The sequence below is a fragment of the Periplaneta americana genome, chromosome 12, assembly GCF_040183065.1.
Source record: "Periplaneta americana isolate PAMFEO1 chromosome 12, P.americana_PAMFEO1_priV1, whole genome shotgun sequence".
Taxonomy (NCBI): domain Eukaryota; kingdom Metazoa; phylum Arthropoda; class Insecta; order Blattodea; family Blattidae; genus Periplaneta; species Periplaneta americana.
Genome location: NC_091128.1, coordinates 174,521,574 through 174,539,394, shown reverse-complemented (window position 1 = coordinate 174,539,394; position 17,821 = coordinate 174,521,574). Strand labels below are relative to the sequence as shown.

The 17,821-nt window shown below is 38.6% G+C and overlaps 1 protein-coding gene across 1 annotated transcript; it reads left to right on the top strand.

The window, feature by feature from the left end:
- The first annotated feature begins 59 nt into the window (after window positions 1-59).
- Dnaaf6 (Dynein axonemal assembly factor 6) lies at window positions 60-17,414 on the top strand. Its single transcript, XM_069842601.1, has 3 exons — window positions 60-399; window positions 10,010-10,209; window positions 17,107-17,414. The coding sequence occupies exons 1-3, from the start codon at window positions 291-293 to the stop codon at window positions 17,356-17,358; spliced, it is 561 nt and encodes a 186-aa protein (XP_069698702.1). The 5' UTR covers window positions 60-290; the 3' UTR covers window positions 17,359-17,414.
- The last annotated feature ends 407 nt before the right edge of the window (window positions 17,415-17,821 follow it).

Sequence of the window (17,821 nt, the reverse complement as noted above, 5' to 3'; positions counted from 1 at the left end):
ACCAAATATTGCAAAACGCTAAAATATGCAATGCCACATTTCAATATGGAAACAGAGGAAACAATAAGCTCTTTCGCATAGAACAAACTTATTTCATACGAATGATAATTAATACAGAATTTTCGGAAAAGGATTTACAATATAAAATAAATAAAATAATTACGGCATTCAGTCAAAGAGGAAAGGAAACCAAGTCGTTGCCATAGCAACGTTGTTGTTTTAGTCTGAGCTCAGTAGGCCGAACTGAAGAAAAGATTTCAATATTGTTTAACAAATTAAAAGCGAAAGAAATGGAACTTGGGTACAAGGATTTAAGAAGATTGGCTGAAATGCTGAAACCGGCTGATGAAGAATCAGATAGTGAAGATGATTTGCCGCAGAGTGGATTATCCAAATTAGGTAGGTAGGCCTACTATACTGTATAGTAATGTAGTAACTCGGTAAAACTTTCGTGTGTATATCTAGTAAAACGGCTCATAGGCGGAGTTATGGGGGGGGTATCGGGGGGACTGCCCCCCCCCCAACATTTATGAACTCTTCTTTTTCTTTTAACGTTAGAAAATATTGAATTTAAAATATTTTTCTTGGTTTTGTTAATGATTAAGTTTCTATGCTTAAATTAACAAATTGATATCTTCAGATCATGTGTCTGGACTATGATATTTATTTTAAATTTCAAGAATTTCTATCATTGAGGAATGGAAGCACTTTTTTGTTTCTTTTGTAATAGCCTGTACTCATGTTTTGGAAGTCTGCAGGAATTCTGGCCGCCACTTTGAGAAATATGAATAACATATTGTACAGCAATGCAGAAAAAAGGAAAGTGATCCCGGTATAATGTGTAAACTTAAAGACGAGAGATTAAGTAAAATCAGGGTGCGATTGTGGAGATTTCCCCCCTGTTGAAAAATTATCCCCCTTTTCATAAATTCATATTAACATCCCTACCAGGGATAACTTCTATCCCCCCCTCACAAAATATAATTTTATTGTTTTAATACCAATATACTTTATAAAGCATAAAATAAGCAAAGAAAATAATATTGATGTATTATCATCACCGACAAGCTGACAACAATCAATAACTTAGGAATTACACATCTTATCTTAAGCCTACTCATGGATATAATTAAGGTATTTTCTATCTAGGATTCTACCCCCCCCCCCCATCAGAAATCTTAATTCACACCATGAGTAAAATAAATAGAATTTATATTTCATATGATGACTTCAGGAAGTAAGCTTCAAATAAAAAAGTTTCTGTTAGCACTGTTACGTAGTGTTATTTATGTATGCATGTGTTTGTGTACGAGAGAGAGAAAAAGAGGGAGATTGTTATTATAAATTGTAGTAGACCTACAGTTCGAGCCCTATACAATTCGGTCCGAAACATCGCTGACATGAATGTAACATTGTAAGAAACATGCCCCTCGAAAATAGGTGCCTTTATTAATGATTATATTCCGATATAGGCCTATTACACCACGGTCAAGCTATAACGGAGGAAGGATGTCCCGTTATATCGGAATTCTTTTTTTATTGGGTTATTTTACGACGCTTTATCAACATCTAGGTTATTTAGCGTCTGAATGAAATGAAGGTGATAACGCCGGTGAAATGAGTCCGGGGTCCAGCACCGAAAGTTACCCAGCATTTGCTCGTATTGGGTTGAGGGAAAACCCCGGAAAAAACTCAACCAGGTAACTTGCCCCAACCGGGATTCGAACCCGGGCCACCTGGTTTCGCGGCCAGACGCGCTGACCGTTACTCCACAGGTGTGAACTCGGGATTCTATGGTTTTGCTTTGCCCCCCCTCTCCCCCAAGGAAACGGTTCTCTCTCCGTCTATGAAAGGACTCAACCAGGGGCGGCCCGTCCTTATGTGCTACAGCACAATGATAATTTTTGCTCAAATAATGTATTTGCAATACCACCATAGTATCTGATCTGCCATTTGACAATTTCCCGTGGTTATGTTCATGACGCGTTAAAGAGTATTTAGTCTTCGCTCTTAGCTCTTTGGTGCCTCAGGGGGTACAATGTGCTACTCAAAACTCTACATGAGAATGTAGACAATTAATGCGCATGTGCGAAGCTGAAATCACTGCCCTGATTGGCTATTTTTACGCGGGGAAGTGCTGTAGTCAGCTTCAGCACAACACAGCTTGGAGATTGCAAAATTAAAGCGTAACGAAAGAATGCTTGTTTGTGGAAGAACTCGGAACCACAGTCTACTATATACAGTCACGAAGCTTGAGTTTTGAGGGTGCTAGAAACAATAGACTGTGACGGTACTATTTTGCATTTCCTGTAATGAGGCGATATTAGCGATCCTAGTGGTGAGCAACTATCTAATGTTTGCATATTTACTACGTATTGAGCTTCGCGACTGTATATACCAGACTGTGTCGGAACTATGTACAATGTATTTGGTAATTCAAGTGTCCGACTGCTACTGCCATCTACCTGTTTTTTTAGGTTCCTCCTGAATCAGTCAGCAAGAGACGGAAAATGGAATCCCAGAAAATTGATACCAAGGAAATATATGACTGTATAATTCAGGGAACTACTCATCGTTTCCAGTCTTTAAGCTACTTAGACGCAACAAAATTGTTAAACAGCAAATTTTCTGGCAATTTTTCGCATAGCCTAATTTTCTTGAACGCGAACTTGAAGATGCTGTCAACAGCTATACTGTACTGAACAAGAGAGTGTTAAAGACACAACTTGGAGTTCTATACGGAAAACCCGACTTCCAAAATATAGATGTCTGTTCAATTGTTACAATACACAGTCTCCAACAATTTACATGATCCATTCTGTGAAATAACGAAGTTGTTAAATATTTTGGTTACAACACCAAAAATGACCTCTGCTGAGCCAGAAAGATGTTTTTCTTGCTTGAAACGCATAAAAACGGTTTGTAAGGAACACTATGTCCCAGGATCGCCTCACTGCTCTTGCAAAACTGTCAATAGAAAAGAGTATGATGTCCAAGATGGAGGGGTTTAACACCAGGGTAATTGACAAGTTCTACAGTAGGAAGAAACGTCGTATAGACTTCATATTTCGTCACTAGGCGAGTCCCAAATTAAGATAAAGACATATAAGTGTATACAGTAGGCCAATATACTGGGTGTTCAGTTCAAAATGTGTCTTGGCTCGCTGTATGCCGTCACGTGGCTAGCTGATGAGCCTAGAGAATTCAATCTTCCTACACTTCCGCAGCTCAGGTGTATAATCTAAGAGGCAGAGAAGTTGGCTAGCAAGTACGGCGTTCATTCTGAAGAGTACGTGCCGATACGTACGGTAACGCCGGTAGTGGCAGGAATGTGAACTGTTTGGAAATACGTACTGTCGGGATATGGGGAGAGGGTTAAGACGATTACTTACGTATTTGTTGACATTAACTTCGACGGTCAACATGGACACGGAGCATTTGATTTGTGTTGTGGAATGTTACCGTACGCAACCGATGGTAACAAATACCCTGCGTACGACTTGCCGGCGCAAAACACAGTTCGAAAGAGGTTATGGTAGCACACAGACCGTACAGACCGCCATCTGTTGCTACGACGTTCAAGTTATACCGTACACGTTCTCAAGTTCAGACTGAAGAACGCCTTAAATAATAGGCAACTTCTCTAACATATCAGCTGAAACTCGCTTCAAATCGGTGACCCAACAACAGTGACGTCATGACACACTTTGAAATGAACACCTAGTAGAAATTGTAGCACACTTATTATTTTGACCATCAGCCGCTACTGGACTTAACCACTATTGGTTTTACGTGGTTTTATGACCAACGTAACTCTGCATGTGGACGAAATTTGCAATGAATTCTGGCCTCGGAGTATGATACTATCATCCCTCAACAACCACTTTCATTTTTCAACTTTTGTATCAGGGAAAGATGTATTGTACGTTCGCTCGGAGAAAAACCAGGGGGCGAGGGCTGAAAGCAGAAGGCCACACAAGCTGCTGCTCTTTCGTTCGTCCCGCGCAGAGGTAAACACCACATAGTTTATGACTTGGAATGCACATAGTTTGCATTATCTGTTTAATTTTCTTAGTGTACGTTAAAATTAGTGAAATATATGGCTACTATGGATGTCTATTGAAGAGTGAACATCAATAATTGTAATGTTCGTACTTCTCCTGTTGGAAGAGGTCATTCATTACAGAGACAAGCTGCAGTTGCCTATATATGCCTATTTTTTCAGTGAAGGAGAAGGCAAATGTGATTCACCAATAATTGCTAAAACTGTTTGCTCTACGGGTGTTTTCAAGACCATAAAGGTACGGTCACACGTCGCTACTTTTGCAGCGCTGCAGTACAAAAAACTGCGCAACTCTCGTACTGCGACGTGTGAACAACGGTGCAACCCGAAAAGTAGCGGCTGCCGAACCTGCTGCCCGCTACTTTTCCATGCTGCGCGCAGCTTAAAAGTAACGACGTGTGAACAGGGTTCTCAGGGTTGCAGCCGCAGCATTTTTGATATCGGTTTTGTTGAAACTTTTGCTGCGGTTGCAACCAGTGTTACCATCCAAATGTGCCAATGATACTTTTATTGTTTCGATATATTTTAATGTTAGATGTGATGAAAATAAATTATTTATAACAGTTATTAAATGCACAACACAGTCTGAACATATTTGCTGACGATATAATTCACTTTTTTAATTTTCTGTAGCGTAGTTTCAAACAGGAGGGTTGCCAACATTGATTACGTGAATATACTGTTGGTTATCATTTAAGTATATAGGCGTTTTTAAAAGCTTTATAGTAAAAATAATGCCAATTTATGAATACTAGTTAGGACAGAAAAGCAAATAATAGATAAGTAAGCTTTCGCATGAGTTTATTAATAATGCGAACATAACCACAAAATGTATACTGAGAAGTCAACACGGAGATGGGAACCTGCAGCATGACTGCGGCTGCAAAAGTAGCGCCTTGTGTGTGAACAGACTCGCAACCTCCAGTTGCAACTTTTGCTGCACTCGGGTTGTGCAGCACGAAAAGTAGCGTGCAGCGTGCTACTTTTGGCTTACGTGTGAACACGACACGCAACTTTTGCAGCTGCAGTACAAAAGTAGCGCTGCAAAAGTAGCGACGTGTGACCGTACCTTTAGTGAAGAAAATAATTTCTATCAATATAACCGAGTATAACACTCCTAAAGAGAAAACTCAGACTGCATCACAAACAGTCACGAAATTCAAGAAACGATGATTTCGGACGTGATATAATAAGACGCATCATTTATGAATGTTACAACAACCACATATCTCCTATATTGGACATCATTTTAAGTGAAGTGCAAGAAAAGACACAAGGTACAGATTGCGAATTGCTGTATTGGCAAAAAAGTATACATATATTTCAAATTTATTTATTTAATGCAAAGGTTTACGCTACATTAGGCATTGAAATCCAAAAGAGTAGAAGCTAGGGCGCAGTTCAGCCTAGTTATATAAAATTGAAGTGTGTTTATTCAGCACAATAATATTAATATATAGTAAAATACATACATAACTCAATTGTTAACTTATAGGTTATACAGGAACATCATTTTATTTTTACTTCAATTTTTATTGTACCTGAGTTTTTGAATGTACTTCACTCCCACCCCTTCTACTAATGAAGTTTCAACTGTTCTCCAGACAGAATCAAGGCCGCTTATAGTAAACAGCACTGAGTTACTGAGTATAGTACGTTCCAGAAATATGTTCGCGTTTTCCAGTGACGAAAGAACTTTTAATATTGAATCATATTTTCGCACAGGTACTGTCCGTTTGCCTACGTCACATCCCGATTTCCCCCACCTGCTTCTGCACGGCCCTCTGTAAAAGCAGGGCTGTCTTAGCTCTTTTCTGAAAACATTAATTTCTGTTAGGAATTGGACGTTTACGTAATATTATACAACTGTTTAAAATAACTTAAATAAAAGGGCCTAGTTAAGTAATTAACTGTCACGTGATTTCCCTCCTTTCTAAGATCCTGCGGCATAACCTCTTGGACGGAGAGTAGATAGCATGTCCGAGTAATTTTATCTATGCGGGTCAGGCAGAAGTGAAGATTGAATTTACATTACATAAGGTACTCTTTTATAGAGTAGGTACAGAATTATTTCAACATGAGTTACTAGTACGAAGGACGAAACTGGTAATTGGAATTAGATGCAATAGTCTATAGTGCGATAATATGCATAAAAGAACTGAAGCCTGTAGGCTATCGAAATGAATGGCTACCATCTTCAAAAATGTGTTTAAATATCCATTTTATGATTATTTTTCAATTGAACTTCATTATTCTCTATATTGTACGCTAATGTGCTGTAGACAGTATAATATACACTACATAATGAACACGTTCGCATGGATAGCTCAGTTCGTGAGTAAAAACACTCATTGTTAATACAGTACTGCATTTTGATTAAATAAAAATCCTAATGAAAATTATCGAACTCAAAATCGCGATATTTCCTAGTTTACGTAAATGGATGAAGTACCTTTCTTCCCTCCTATACCTAGTAAAGTGATGTGTTTGTATTTTACGCCAGTATCATCGAACTCCAGTTGTGGAAGGGGTTAGCGAACGGGTTTTCCGGTTCTCTAAAGGTATAGCCAGGTTAATATTAAAAATGTTAGTAAAAATAAAATGATGTCCCTGTACTACTCTGAAATTTGTGAAATTCACAAATGTGTGATAACTGTATAGGAGAATAAGACTATTATTATATGACTCAAATAAATATACTTTTTCATATTTATAAAATGGCTCACCACTGATCGTCTTATAATTTAGTGCCGCTCATGATCCATGATATTTATAGCCTCTTATTGTCTCTCGACTGCGGGAAGGCACACTCAGTCTGTTGAGATAATTCCCGGACTGATGGATGGTCTGTTGCGGAAGAAGGTGGATTACATATGAGATTGTATGATAATCAAGGGTTACGGAAGGAATAAGAAGAAAGAGGCTAGGGATGGGGTGTGACTTGAAGACCTGTGATTTTGTCGCTGTGACAATCTTGTCGCTGGTTCCGACTGCACCACAGTTCCAAAATCACTACTACTATTATGATGGCATCAGAGCCCAAAGTTGAGCCTTAGCCTCCTCAATTTTCTTCCTCCAACTGTCCCTGTCCTGTGCTAATCTTCTCCATGCAGTTGTTCCGAGATAAAGACCATGTTCCGTCGCTTAATTCGCTGCCGGTGTTTCAACCAATTCCGAGGCTTCAATTGAGGCTTCTCAACAAGTAGTTTTTTTTTACAGTTGTGGGGGTGTCAGCCCCACGAACCAACCCCCAACCTGGAGGACCAGGTCTCTGTATTTATGTCCTCCATCACAGCTCCGAGAAATCGCCATTCCTGCCCGATATGTGATTCACAGCGATGGCGACTCTTGTACATACATATGACAGCTCCAGAGTCCAGACAACTGCAAATCAGAAGATCAACTTGAAGGACAACATAACTGGGATCCAGGGGCGGATGCAGGATTTTTTTTCGGGGAGGGATTTGAGGAGATAGTAAAAATGGAGTAATGAGAAATAAGTTTATATACTCACAATTTGTTTCCGAGTCACAAACATTTACAAGTTGGCCTGAGTAGCGTAGTCGGTATAGCTCGAAGTTGCGGGTTCTACCCCAACCCAGCTCGATGGCATTTAAGTGTGTTTAAATGCGACAGGCCTCATATCAGTCGATTTACTGGCATGTAAAAGAAGTCCTGAGGGAAAAAATTCTGGCACACCGGCGACACTGATATAACCTCGGCAATTGCGAGTGTTGTTAAATAAACCATAATTTTTTAATTTTAACATTTACAATGACTGCAATACAAAAACAATGACAGAATGACATTTACAGAAGAAGGCAACGAGGCTTCTTAGACATTTCATCCAGTACTTCATGAGCTTTTAATTCTACATTTTTATGTATATATATATATATCAAGGCCAGTGCATTTAATCTGTCTGCTCCCATCGTGCTCCTCAAGTAAGTCTTCAAATACCGCAATGTTGAGAACGACCGTTCTGGTGTTGCTGTAGTTACAGGCAACGTGCAGAAAAGTTTCAGCGCCTTGCGATTGCAGGGAAAAATAATTTCATTGCACCTGTTCAAAGATGATATAAAATCAGTAGGTATTAGGTGAAGATTTTTCTGATCAAGGAAATTTCTTCTCCACATCTTCAATTCATTGAAGAAAGATTCTGGTGATGCATCAACATCATTGGGCCACTGATTTACTACAGCCTGAACAGCAGTTTCTAAATCTTCATCTGATGCTCGCACTATGTTTTCAGGCAGCAAAGTTTGTATGGACTTTAGGATTCTCTTATGATTTAAAAACCTGTCCTTGAGCTGACTAATGAAATAGTCTAAGAAGAGAAGGAAAATTAAAAGCATAAAATACTCTTCATGATTCTCTGTCTTGAAGTAAGAACGCTGTGTTTGTCTTCCTGCAGTTCTTGGAATTTAACATTTTAGCAAAGAGAATTTACGTGGAAAACTCTCTAATTCCTAGGTAAATTCACGAATTAAAATTAATATTATTTTTGTTTCTTGTTTCGTATTTTTCTCAAAATTTCGGGAGGGGATATATCCCCTTAATCCCCCCCCCTTGCATCCGCCCCTGCTGGGATCTAATTAAAAGATTAACTGGATACTCTTTGATACTGGAGCTATATTATTCTACGAATGATTCACTTAATCATTCATAAACATTCTTGGGCGAACATATACATCACTCAGAGCGTGTTTTGTTTTCAGTATACTCACCGCGCTAATCACTATTGTTGATATAAGACATGGCACCGGTGTATCACTTCAATTCGCAGAAGAGCATTAACCATAATATATCTATATGGTTTTCCTTGTGGGTTGTTCAGAGATAGGTAGATGGCAGTGATATTGAATTCTAGACGATATGGAAATTTTCAGACAGGAAACGGAGCCCCACAATCGCCAAGAAACATCCGAATACAAAAATCAGACTGTGACAAAATCGCTATTATCTGTAACAACGATTTTTCTGGAGCTGTCACAGTTCGGATCTAATGACAAAGGCAGACTACGGCGCGAATCGGAGTTATCTTGGTTTAGTCATGGCCATCGTGACAATCGCCTAATATAAATACTGGGTGTTCAGTTCAAAGTGTGTCATGGCTCGCTGTATGCCGTCATGTGACTAGCCGATGAGCCTAGAGAATTCAATCTTCCTACACTTCCGCAGAGGTGTATAACCTATGAGGCAGAGAAGTTGCCTAGCAAGTACGGCGTTCATTCTGAAGAGTACGTACCGATGCGTACGATAACGCCGGTAGTGGCAGGAATGTGAACTGTTTGGAAATACGTACTGTCGGGATATGGGGAGAGGGTTAAGACGATTACTTACGTATTTGTTGACATTAACTTCGACGGTCAACATGGACACGGAGTATTTGATTTGTGTTGTGGAATGTTACCGTACGCAACCGATGATAACAAATATCCTGCGTACGACTTGCCGGCGCAAAACACAGTTCGAAAGAGGTTATGGTAGCACACAGACAGTACAGACCGCCATCTGTTGGTACGACGTTCAAGTTATACCGTACACGTTCTCAAGTTCAGATTGAAGAACGCCTTGAATAATAGGCAGCTTCTCTGACATATAAGCTGAAACTCCTTCAAATCGGTGACTCAACAACAGTGACGTCATGACACACTTTGAAATGAACACCCAGTACATGTTCAAAGTTCTAAAAAACAAATGAATTGCTATATCAAACTCATGTTAAACGTGCATTTATATATAAACTTGTTCAATGTTGGCCACGTTATGACTGAGAATGTGATGTCGCGCCATAGTTTGTCTTTCTCGTTAGCCACGGTCGTGGCACTAGTGACGAACAAATAGCAATTTAAAAAAAATGTATTCCATAGCTGTGTAATTTCCTCTGTACTGAGAAAACCTGGTGCACAGTATTTACAAGATACTGTTGGGTTGTCCACGCAGGTCCGGGCCACATCGGGCCGAAGGGATCCTCCACCGAATTAAAAACGCGGGACACAACCGCTAGTGATGGCGACGCTATCTGGGACGAGAGTGAAGTGCCAGAAGACAGCGTGGTCGACGATAGCTCGGATCCCCGCGAGAAGCCTGAGTTCGAACTGTCATACCGGCAGGCCGTCACCCCTGAGGACGTGTTCCTCCAGGTAAGCAACGTTGCCTGAAGGGGAGAGGTTGGTTTTAAGGAGGAAAACCAGTGAATTAAAAAAAAATTGTATATAAAGGTTAATTCACTCGAATGAATGCGCTCCTTGTGTGACGACTAAATATAAATTATGTAAATATTCCCATACACAGGCCTATAATATGTCGAACACGGAGTAACGCCACTAAGAGAAAGAACCAAAGGAAAAGGATTTGATCCGGTGATGTGGATTGAGCCTCGGCGTAGCTCAGTGGTTAGAGCACCCAGTGCGTAGAACTGGGGGTCCCGGGTTCGATGCTCGGCACCGGAGCGAATTTTTCTCCATTAATAACTTTGATATGTGAAGAATAGGTTACACAAAACTTGATGCGCATTTATGGCCTTGTTAGCCACTGCAACGCTATTTTCAAAATTCCGGCGCACAGGGTTTTTAAATGACACTATGACTGCAATTTCTCTTAGCTTTAATTATTTATTGCTTTATTCTCATGCCTAAAGTTATATCTTCAGAACTATTAATGCTATATGCATGATATTTGCAACACACGTTCTTTAGGCTATTAGGAAACTTTTCTCCGAAATAGAAATTTGTGTTTTGTTGCATTTGGAAAATACGCCTCCAAATTTCTATAAAGATACCTTTAAAATTCATTCTTAAAATGTAATCATTTATCTTATTTTTTATGTATTATATGTTTTAAGAGAATGATTATTGGTCAAGTTCTAAGCTGCATAATTTATCTATATATATAATTTGAACTGGTAATGGAAATTACGGGAAAACGGCTGAACGGATTTTAATGAGTGACCCCTCATTTTCATGCCTGGCATCCAAAGTTTTTCGGAAAAGTAGTAGTTTTCAGTGAAATGTCAATTTTCCTACATAATTTTCCTATTTTCCAAAATCCATCTGTTGTCAGTTTTGAGAACTAACTGATCTTCGTTTTAGACAATTATATCTTTGTCCCATTTGCTGTGGAGACCTTCGGTCCTTGGAGTCATGACGCTAAAGTTTTGGTATCTCAAATCGGCCAAAATTTGATCTCCATTACTGGTGATCGCCGTTGCACTACTTATTTGCGTCAACGCTTAAGTATTGCTATTCAACGCGGAAATGCAATGAGCGTTTTGGGTACTCTTCCAGAGTCCAGCCCTTTGGACGAACTTTTTCTCCTGTAAAATTTTTTAACTCTATGTAAATGTTTATATTTAGTGTTTATATATGTGTAATTGTAACAAATTTTATTGAATCACAGCCAACTTGATTGAATTTCAGAACAAAACACACACTACAATAAACAATAGGCTATTACACGAAGGCCATGACCTGCAGGATTGCCGACATATTTAGAGCTCAATTCAATTTGTTATTAAAAACTAATTCTGCAGTGTATAATTTTCTGAGTACAGCTGTGTATTGGATATTCAAATCTACGAAACTTGAGATGGTTTGATGACATTATTACCATTAGAAATTAAATATTATTATAGTTAATATCAAGATGCGTCTATTCTTCATTAATTGTATATAATATTGATGTTATATTGATGACATGAAAGTGAAACGTTTTGTGGTTATGTAAGTAAATGTAGAGAATATCTTAATTTAGATCTTCATTTCTATAATTTACTGAGTGGCTGCTATATATAACTACAAAACTTAAGTAAGATAATAATATTGTTATTAAAAATCAAATATTTTTATACTTATTAAACCAGTGGGGTTGGGCCTTTTTCATATACTTAATGGCGGTGTAGTGTAGATATTGATATGTGTCATTGTCTTCAGTATTGGCTCGAGAGAGAGCAAAAATTACAGTTCCTAAGGAAAGATAAATAGGTATTGCTTACTGATAAAATAAGAGGCCTAGAAAATGTTGTATTCTCCAGATCATTTCAGCAAGATCTCTTAGTAGGATAAAATGATTTTACGCTCTACATTTCAAGTTCTTCATGCAGCAGCTATACGAAAATGCTATTGTTTGAAAGCTTAGCAAACCTGGCATTTTTTTTAACTTTTGCCTACAATCCACAATGACCTGAAATAGCTACTGCTATCGTCCTGTAATTGATACTTGCGTTTTCGCGTTGAAACTCAAAAACTGAAGTTGGATAGGTTCAAGAAAAAGCATTTGGCCTAAAAAAAAATCAATTCAGAGGGAGTATGTTTCATTATTATGGAAGCAAATAACTATCAAAAAGACAAGTATTCTTGATTGAAAATAAATCTGAAAAATGTTTATTTGAACGTCTAACGAACTTAGTTTGCAGCAGCATTTGCTGCACAAGCCACTAGTATATATATATATATATATATATATATATAATCTTAAAAATCTCAAAGCCAATATCAAAATCATGCTACATACATTTTAAACGATGTGCTTTTAAGAGTAAAATGTCAAAGGGATTTCGAAGTTATCTTAAAAAATGGCTGAAATATATCCATTTTATTGAATTATTGTATTCTGGTACTTACTTATGTCTTTTAAGAAACCCGGAGGTTCATTGCTGCCCTCACATAAGTCCACCATCGGTCCCTATCCTGAGCAAGATTAAACCAGTCTCTATCATCATATCCCACCTTCCTCAAATCATTTTAATATTATCCTCCCATCTACGTCTCGACCTCCCCAAAGGTCTTTCTTTCTCCGGCATTTCAACTAACACTCTGTATGCATTTCTGGATTCGCCCACACGTGCTACATGTCCTGCCCATCTCAAACGTCTGGATTTAATGTTCCTAAATATGTCGGGTGAAGAATACAATGCGTGCAGTTCTGCGTTGTGTAACTTATTCCATTCTCCTGTAACTTTATCCATCTTAGCCCCAAATATTTTCCTAAGCATCTTATTCTCAAACACCCTTAATCTCTGTTCCCCTCTGAAAGTGAGAGTCCAACTTTCACATCCATACAGGACAACCGGTAATATAACTGTTTTATAAATTGTAACTTTCAAATTTTTTGACAGCAGACTAGATGACAAAAAGCTTCTCAACCGAATAATAACACGCATTTCCCATATTTATTCTGCGTTTAATTTACTCCCGAATGTTATTTATATTTTTCGTTACTGTTGCTCCAAGATATTTGAATTATTTTTTATATTTCCATTTCGTACAATATTCTGGTCACGAGGCATAATCATATACTTTCTTTTTCGGGATTTACTTCCAAACATATTTATTTTCTTGTTTCAAGTAAAATTCTCGTTTTTTCCCTAATAGTTTGTGGATTTTCTTCTAACATATTTACGTTATCCGCATAGACAAGAAGCTGATGTAACCCGTTCAATTCCAAACTCTCTCTGTTATCCTAAACTTTCGTAATGGGATACTCTAGACTAGAGCAAAGTTAAAAAGTAAAGGTGATAGTGCACCTCCTTGCTTTAGCCCGCAGTGAATTGGAAAATCATCCGACAGAAACTGACCTATACGGACTCTGTTGTACGTTTCACTGAGATACATTTTAATTAATCGAACTAGTTTCTTGGAAATACCAAATTCAATAAGAATATTTTATAAAACTTCTATGCCTTTTTAAAATCTATGGATAAATGTTGTAGGCCTACTGTACCCTTATACTCTCATTTTCTCCTCCAATATTTGTCGAATATACAAAAAATCTGATCAATAGTCAATATATTACGCCTGAAACCACATTAATGATCCCCAATAGTTTCGTATTTATTTTATTTATGTTTTTATTTATTTATGTATTTATTTTGCTAATACGTAATTGTAACAAAATATAATATAAACAGATAACATTTTGAGCTCACATTTATATATAAAAGAATATTGGACAAAATTTTGTATGACGTCAAAAAAAGGTGATATTCTAGGAAATAAAATTAATTTGTATTAACGTTGTATCAGATTCACTTTTTATAATGAATTAACAACTCTTAAATTCCATTCCTATATAATCGATTTTTTACTGTCCATAATGTTATTTGACTTTCATGCTCTACCTAAACATGATGCTTGCCGATTGCAGGGGACTTGCTCCGCGTGTTACAGGTAAACATTGACTTTCTCCTAAATCGACGGAGCAGTGCATGTACAATTGAGCTATACAAGGTGATTCTCGAGGAAAGGTAAAAAATTTGGGATGTCAATTCTGAAGTCATTGTGAATGAAAACGTTCATATGAATATAGGTCCGTTTTCGAACGGTTACGGAGATATGGTTCTTTGATTTCACAAAAACTTCTGAGATTCCATTGTAGTAACTCGGATTTAGAGACAGATAACAGACAAATTTAAAGTTTATATTCACGTATGCATACATATCTAATATTCTAGAAGTCAGGGTCGATGTTTTCGCACATTTTCAAAGGCACCTCATTCTGCTTCAATGCAATGTTGCGCTCGGGCGTGAATCGCGCTCATCGCTCGGGAGAGTTGCACGTAGCTGTCTTTATGCCGCATCCAAAATAGGTCGATTAGCGCCTCTCTCGTTTCCCCATTCCTTTGCTATACCAAGTCTTTCATCCAACCCCATAGACAGTAAATATTCTTCGATATGGTACCCTTCTGTTCGGAAAGCGTCGTTCATATTCAGTGACGGCACGCTAGGAACTTCCATCGCACAAACCATAAACATACACAATATCGGCGTATTCTGCAGTCGAAAATTTATAAGGCATCTTGAAAAACACAACTTAACACTTCCGATAACAGTACCTTTATAACTGCTGTAATGCAGTTAGCTTACTGAACTGCTGTGAACCGATAAGTGATAGCGTATTTGTTGTGACTAGACTTCGTTGAATTGCCACACGCACCATGCAATCAGGTTGCCGATGTACGGTAGTATAGAGGAGGTGGGCGACCTCCCGGTCTCGTAGTATAAGCAGTTCATGTTAAGAGTTATGTCCGGTCCAAATAGATAGAGCAGCTACAGCTAATGTATACCTATGTAAGCACTTGTTTTTGCATTACTGTGGTTGGAATAGTCAAAGCTTAACATTTGTTCAGTGCAGACAAGAATTCAATCAAACATGCTACAATGAGAGTGTTGCTGTGCCAAATAATTGCCCCTGGAATACCCTTACCCCCGCAGCCAGTCTTGACCCGTTGGGGAACGTGGTTGGATGCTGTTAATTATTATGCAGAACATTACGGCAAAATAATGGAGGTAATTGATGCATTGGATAGCACAGACAGTTCCGCTGTTGCAGCTGTAAAATCGTTGTCTTCTGAACAGCTATTGGAAGATATTCTGTTCATTGATTCTAATTTTAAAATCGTGTCCAAAAGCATCACCCTGTTACAATCGTCTAAACTATAACTCTCAGAAGCCCTTAATATAGTGGATAAAGTATCACAAACCGTTATCCAAAATAACAATTCACTAATTTCAGAAAAAGTGAAATGTAAGTTGAGAAACATTATTGCTAAAAATTCTGCCTATTCACAAGTACGTATTATAAATGATGTACCATCAGGTCACGACAAGACGTCTGAAGTTGGCGTACTAAAAAGTAGTGACTTTCAAATATGTACGTATTACATCGTGTGATGTTGAACGTATATTTTCCCAAAATAAAAGCTGTTTATGTGACCATCGGAGGAGGTTCACTTTGCAGTCGCTCAAAACGTACGTAACTCTTATCTTCAATGCACATATTCAAGAATGATGTGAGTATCTTACATTACATTTTAAGAGTTAATATATCTCACTACAAAATAATTGTGTATTTACATGTTTAGACATTTCCTACTTCAATGATCATTCATTATATTTCTTGAATGCAGGATACAGGTTTTATTGTAACCGCAGTATACTGCTCAGTGTTTACATTAGAGGCATACTCTATCCTTTCCACGCCTCCTTCTCATACAGTCTATACTGCGTGCATAGTAAACCTAACGGTTCTCGTGGCAATTCCACGAAGTCTAGTTGTGGCATTTGTAATGCCCCACCACACGGTTTATTTCTCTTCTCTTATCTACATCGCTCACAATGCAGATTCCAATGTTACGTCGTTCATCGGTGACCTTGTTTCACGTCAGCAGCATATGGTAACGTCTGATTCACATTGGGGCGAGACGTTTTACCAAAAAAGTGCATCTAGCTCCGCCATCGTTCGAAAACGGGCCTATGTTCATATGAACTTTTTCACTAAAAATGGCCTAAGATATCGTATCCTATAATCTTTTCGCTGTAAGAAAAATCCTAATGTAAACAATAGCACGTGACTGAAGTGAGGCTTCATTGGCCACTATTTGGCGCCATAGATTTTCAGTACGTGTTCCCACCTACTGTTGTACATTCTGTTTCGTGTTAAACATTTTTCGTTACTCGTCAAGTAGACCTAACCTCACTACTATGCATTCGTTTGCTTAGGAAACATTTACTTTATAATTACTGCAATTAAATCATTTTTAAGTCTTATGTCCTCACAATGGTCAGTTGAGGATACAGAAACCATACTTCAGTATCACATGCTTACGTGAACAACTACGAGCTCAAGTGATGCCAGCTTGTTACAAGAACAGACTACCTCGGTATTACTGTTGGTATTCATCCGCGTTCATAGTACATAACAAAATATAAAAGTGGCTTTTCTTTTACATAGAGTTTTACACATGAGTGAAGTGAAATGTTTCATCGCATTTAATAACTAGAATTCAATTTTTTATTTTCAAATAATATAAGATTGTGGTTTCCAAATACGAACTATATTTTCCTGCGACGTGTGAGTGTTTCAACTGGGAGCCAATCACGGGTATGACAGCAACGTGCTTATGTTTACATTAGGATTTTTCTTACAGCGAAAACAGTATAAACTTCTGACCTGTCCTCGTGAATCACCCTGTATAATCAGAGCTACTAACAGGAGGGCTATTACAGCTGTGATATCTGTCACTTGGCACGCTACTGTTGCAGCTAGGGGCGAAGACGCCCGGCACGGCGAGCTGCGAGGACCTGGTGGTTCGCGTGAGTCTGCCGGGGGAGGCGCGGGACCAGGTGCACCTCGCCGTGAAGCGCCGGCACCTGGACGTGCGCTCGCCTCGCTACCGCCTGGCCCTGGCGCTGCCGCATCCCGTGGACCCTGACGAGGGGCGCGCGGAATGGCGCGACGGCCAGCTGTGGGTCGTCATGCGCATGCGCAGAGAGTTTGACTTCGTCAACTTTTAAACGCATTCCATAACCTCGATCTGTTAAGTGAAATAAAACAGCTGATGCAAATCGCACATACTTTCTCATTTACATATAGGAAGCCTCCCCATCCTGCTGCTTTGTTCTAGTTATAGCGCTGAGGCGTATGGGTTGTCAGCCACTCAGACGATGAGTCCCAACTTTTCGTTCAAAGTAGAAATAGGTACGTGGTGCTATAAAAAAATAAAGACTTTTTGACACACACTTGATATATGAAAAGCAAAGTCTTGAAAACATGTTCAAAATACAGTCGAACTTCAAAAACTCCAATTTTTTCGTTGTTGGTAACTCTATAGCACCTATTATAGTCGCGACGCTGTTATTCCCGCCGTGACTCCTCCTCTTTGCTTACGTCTTAGGAAGTCAAGGCTCTATAAAGTCTACGTAGGTAGTATCGTTCGCCATTTTTGTTCTTTCGTTGCCGAGCTACCAGACGAGGAAT

What these genes read in the sequence shown, in the direction of transcription:
- Dnaaf6 (XM_069842601.1), top strand. Translation starts at nt 291, where the DNA reads ATGGAACTTGGGTACAAGGATTTAAGAAGATTGGCTGAAATGCTGAAA. An exon ending in GAGTGGATTATCCAAATTAG is followed by an intron (nt 400 to 10,009) that starts GTAGGTAGGCCT and finishes TTGTCCACGCAG; the next exon opens with GTCCGGGCCACATCGGGCCG. An exon ending in CTGAGGACGTGTTCCTCCAG is followed by an intron (nt 10,210 to 17,106) that starts GTAAGCAACGTT and finishes CTACTGTTGCAG; the next exon opens with CTAGGGGCGAAGACGCCCGG.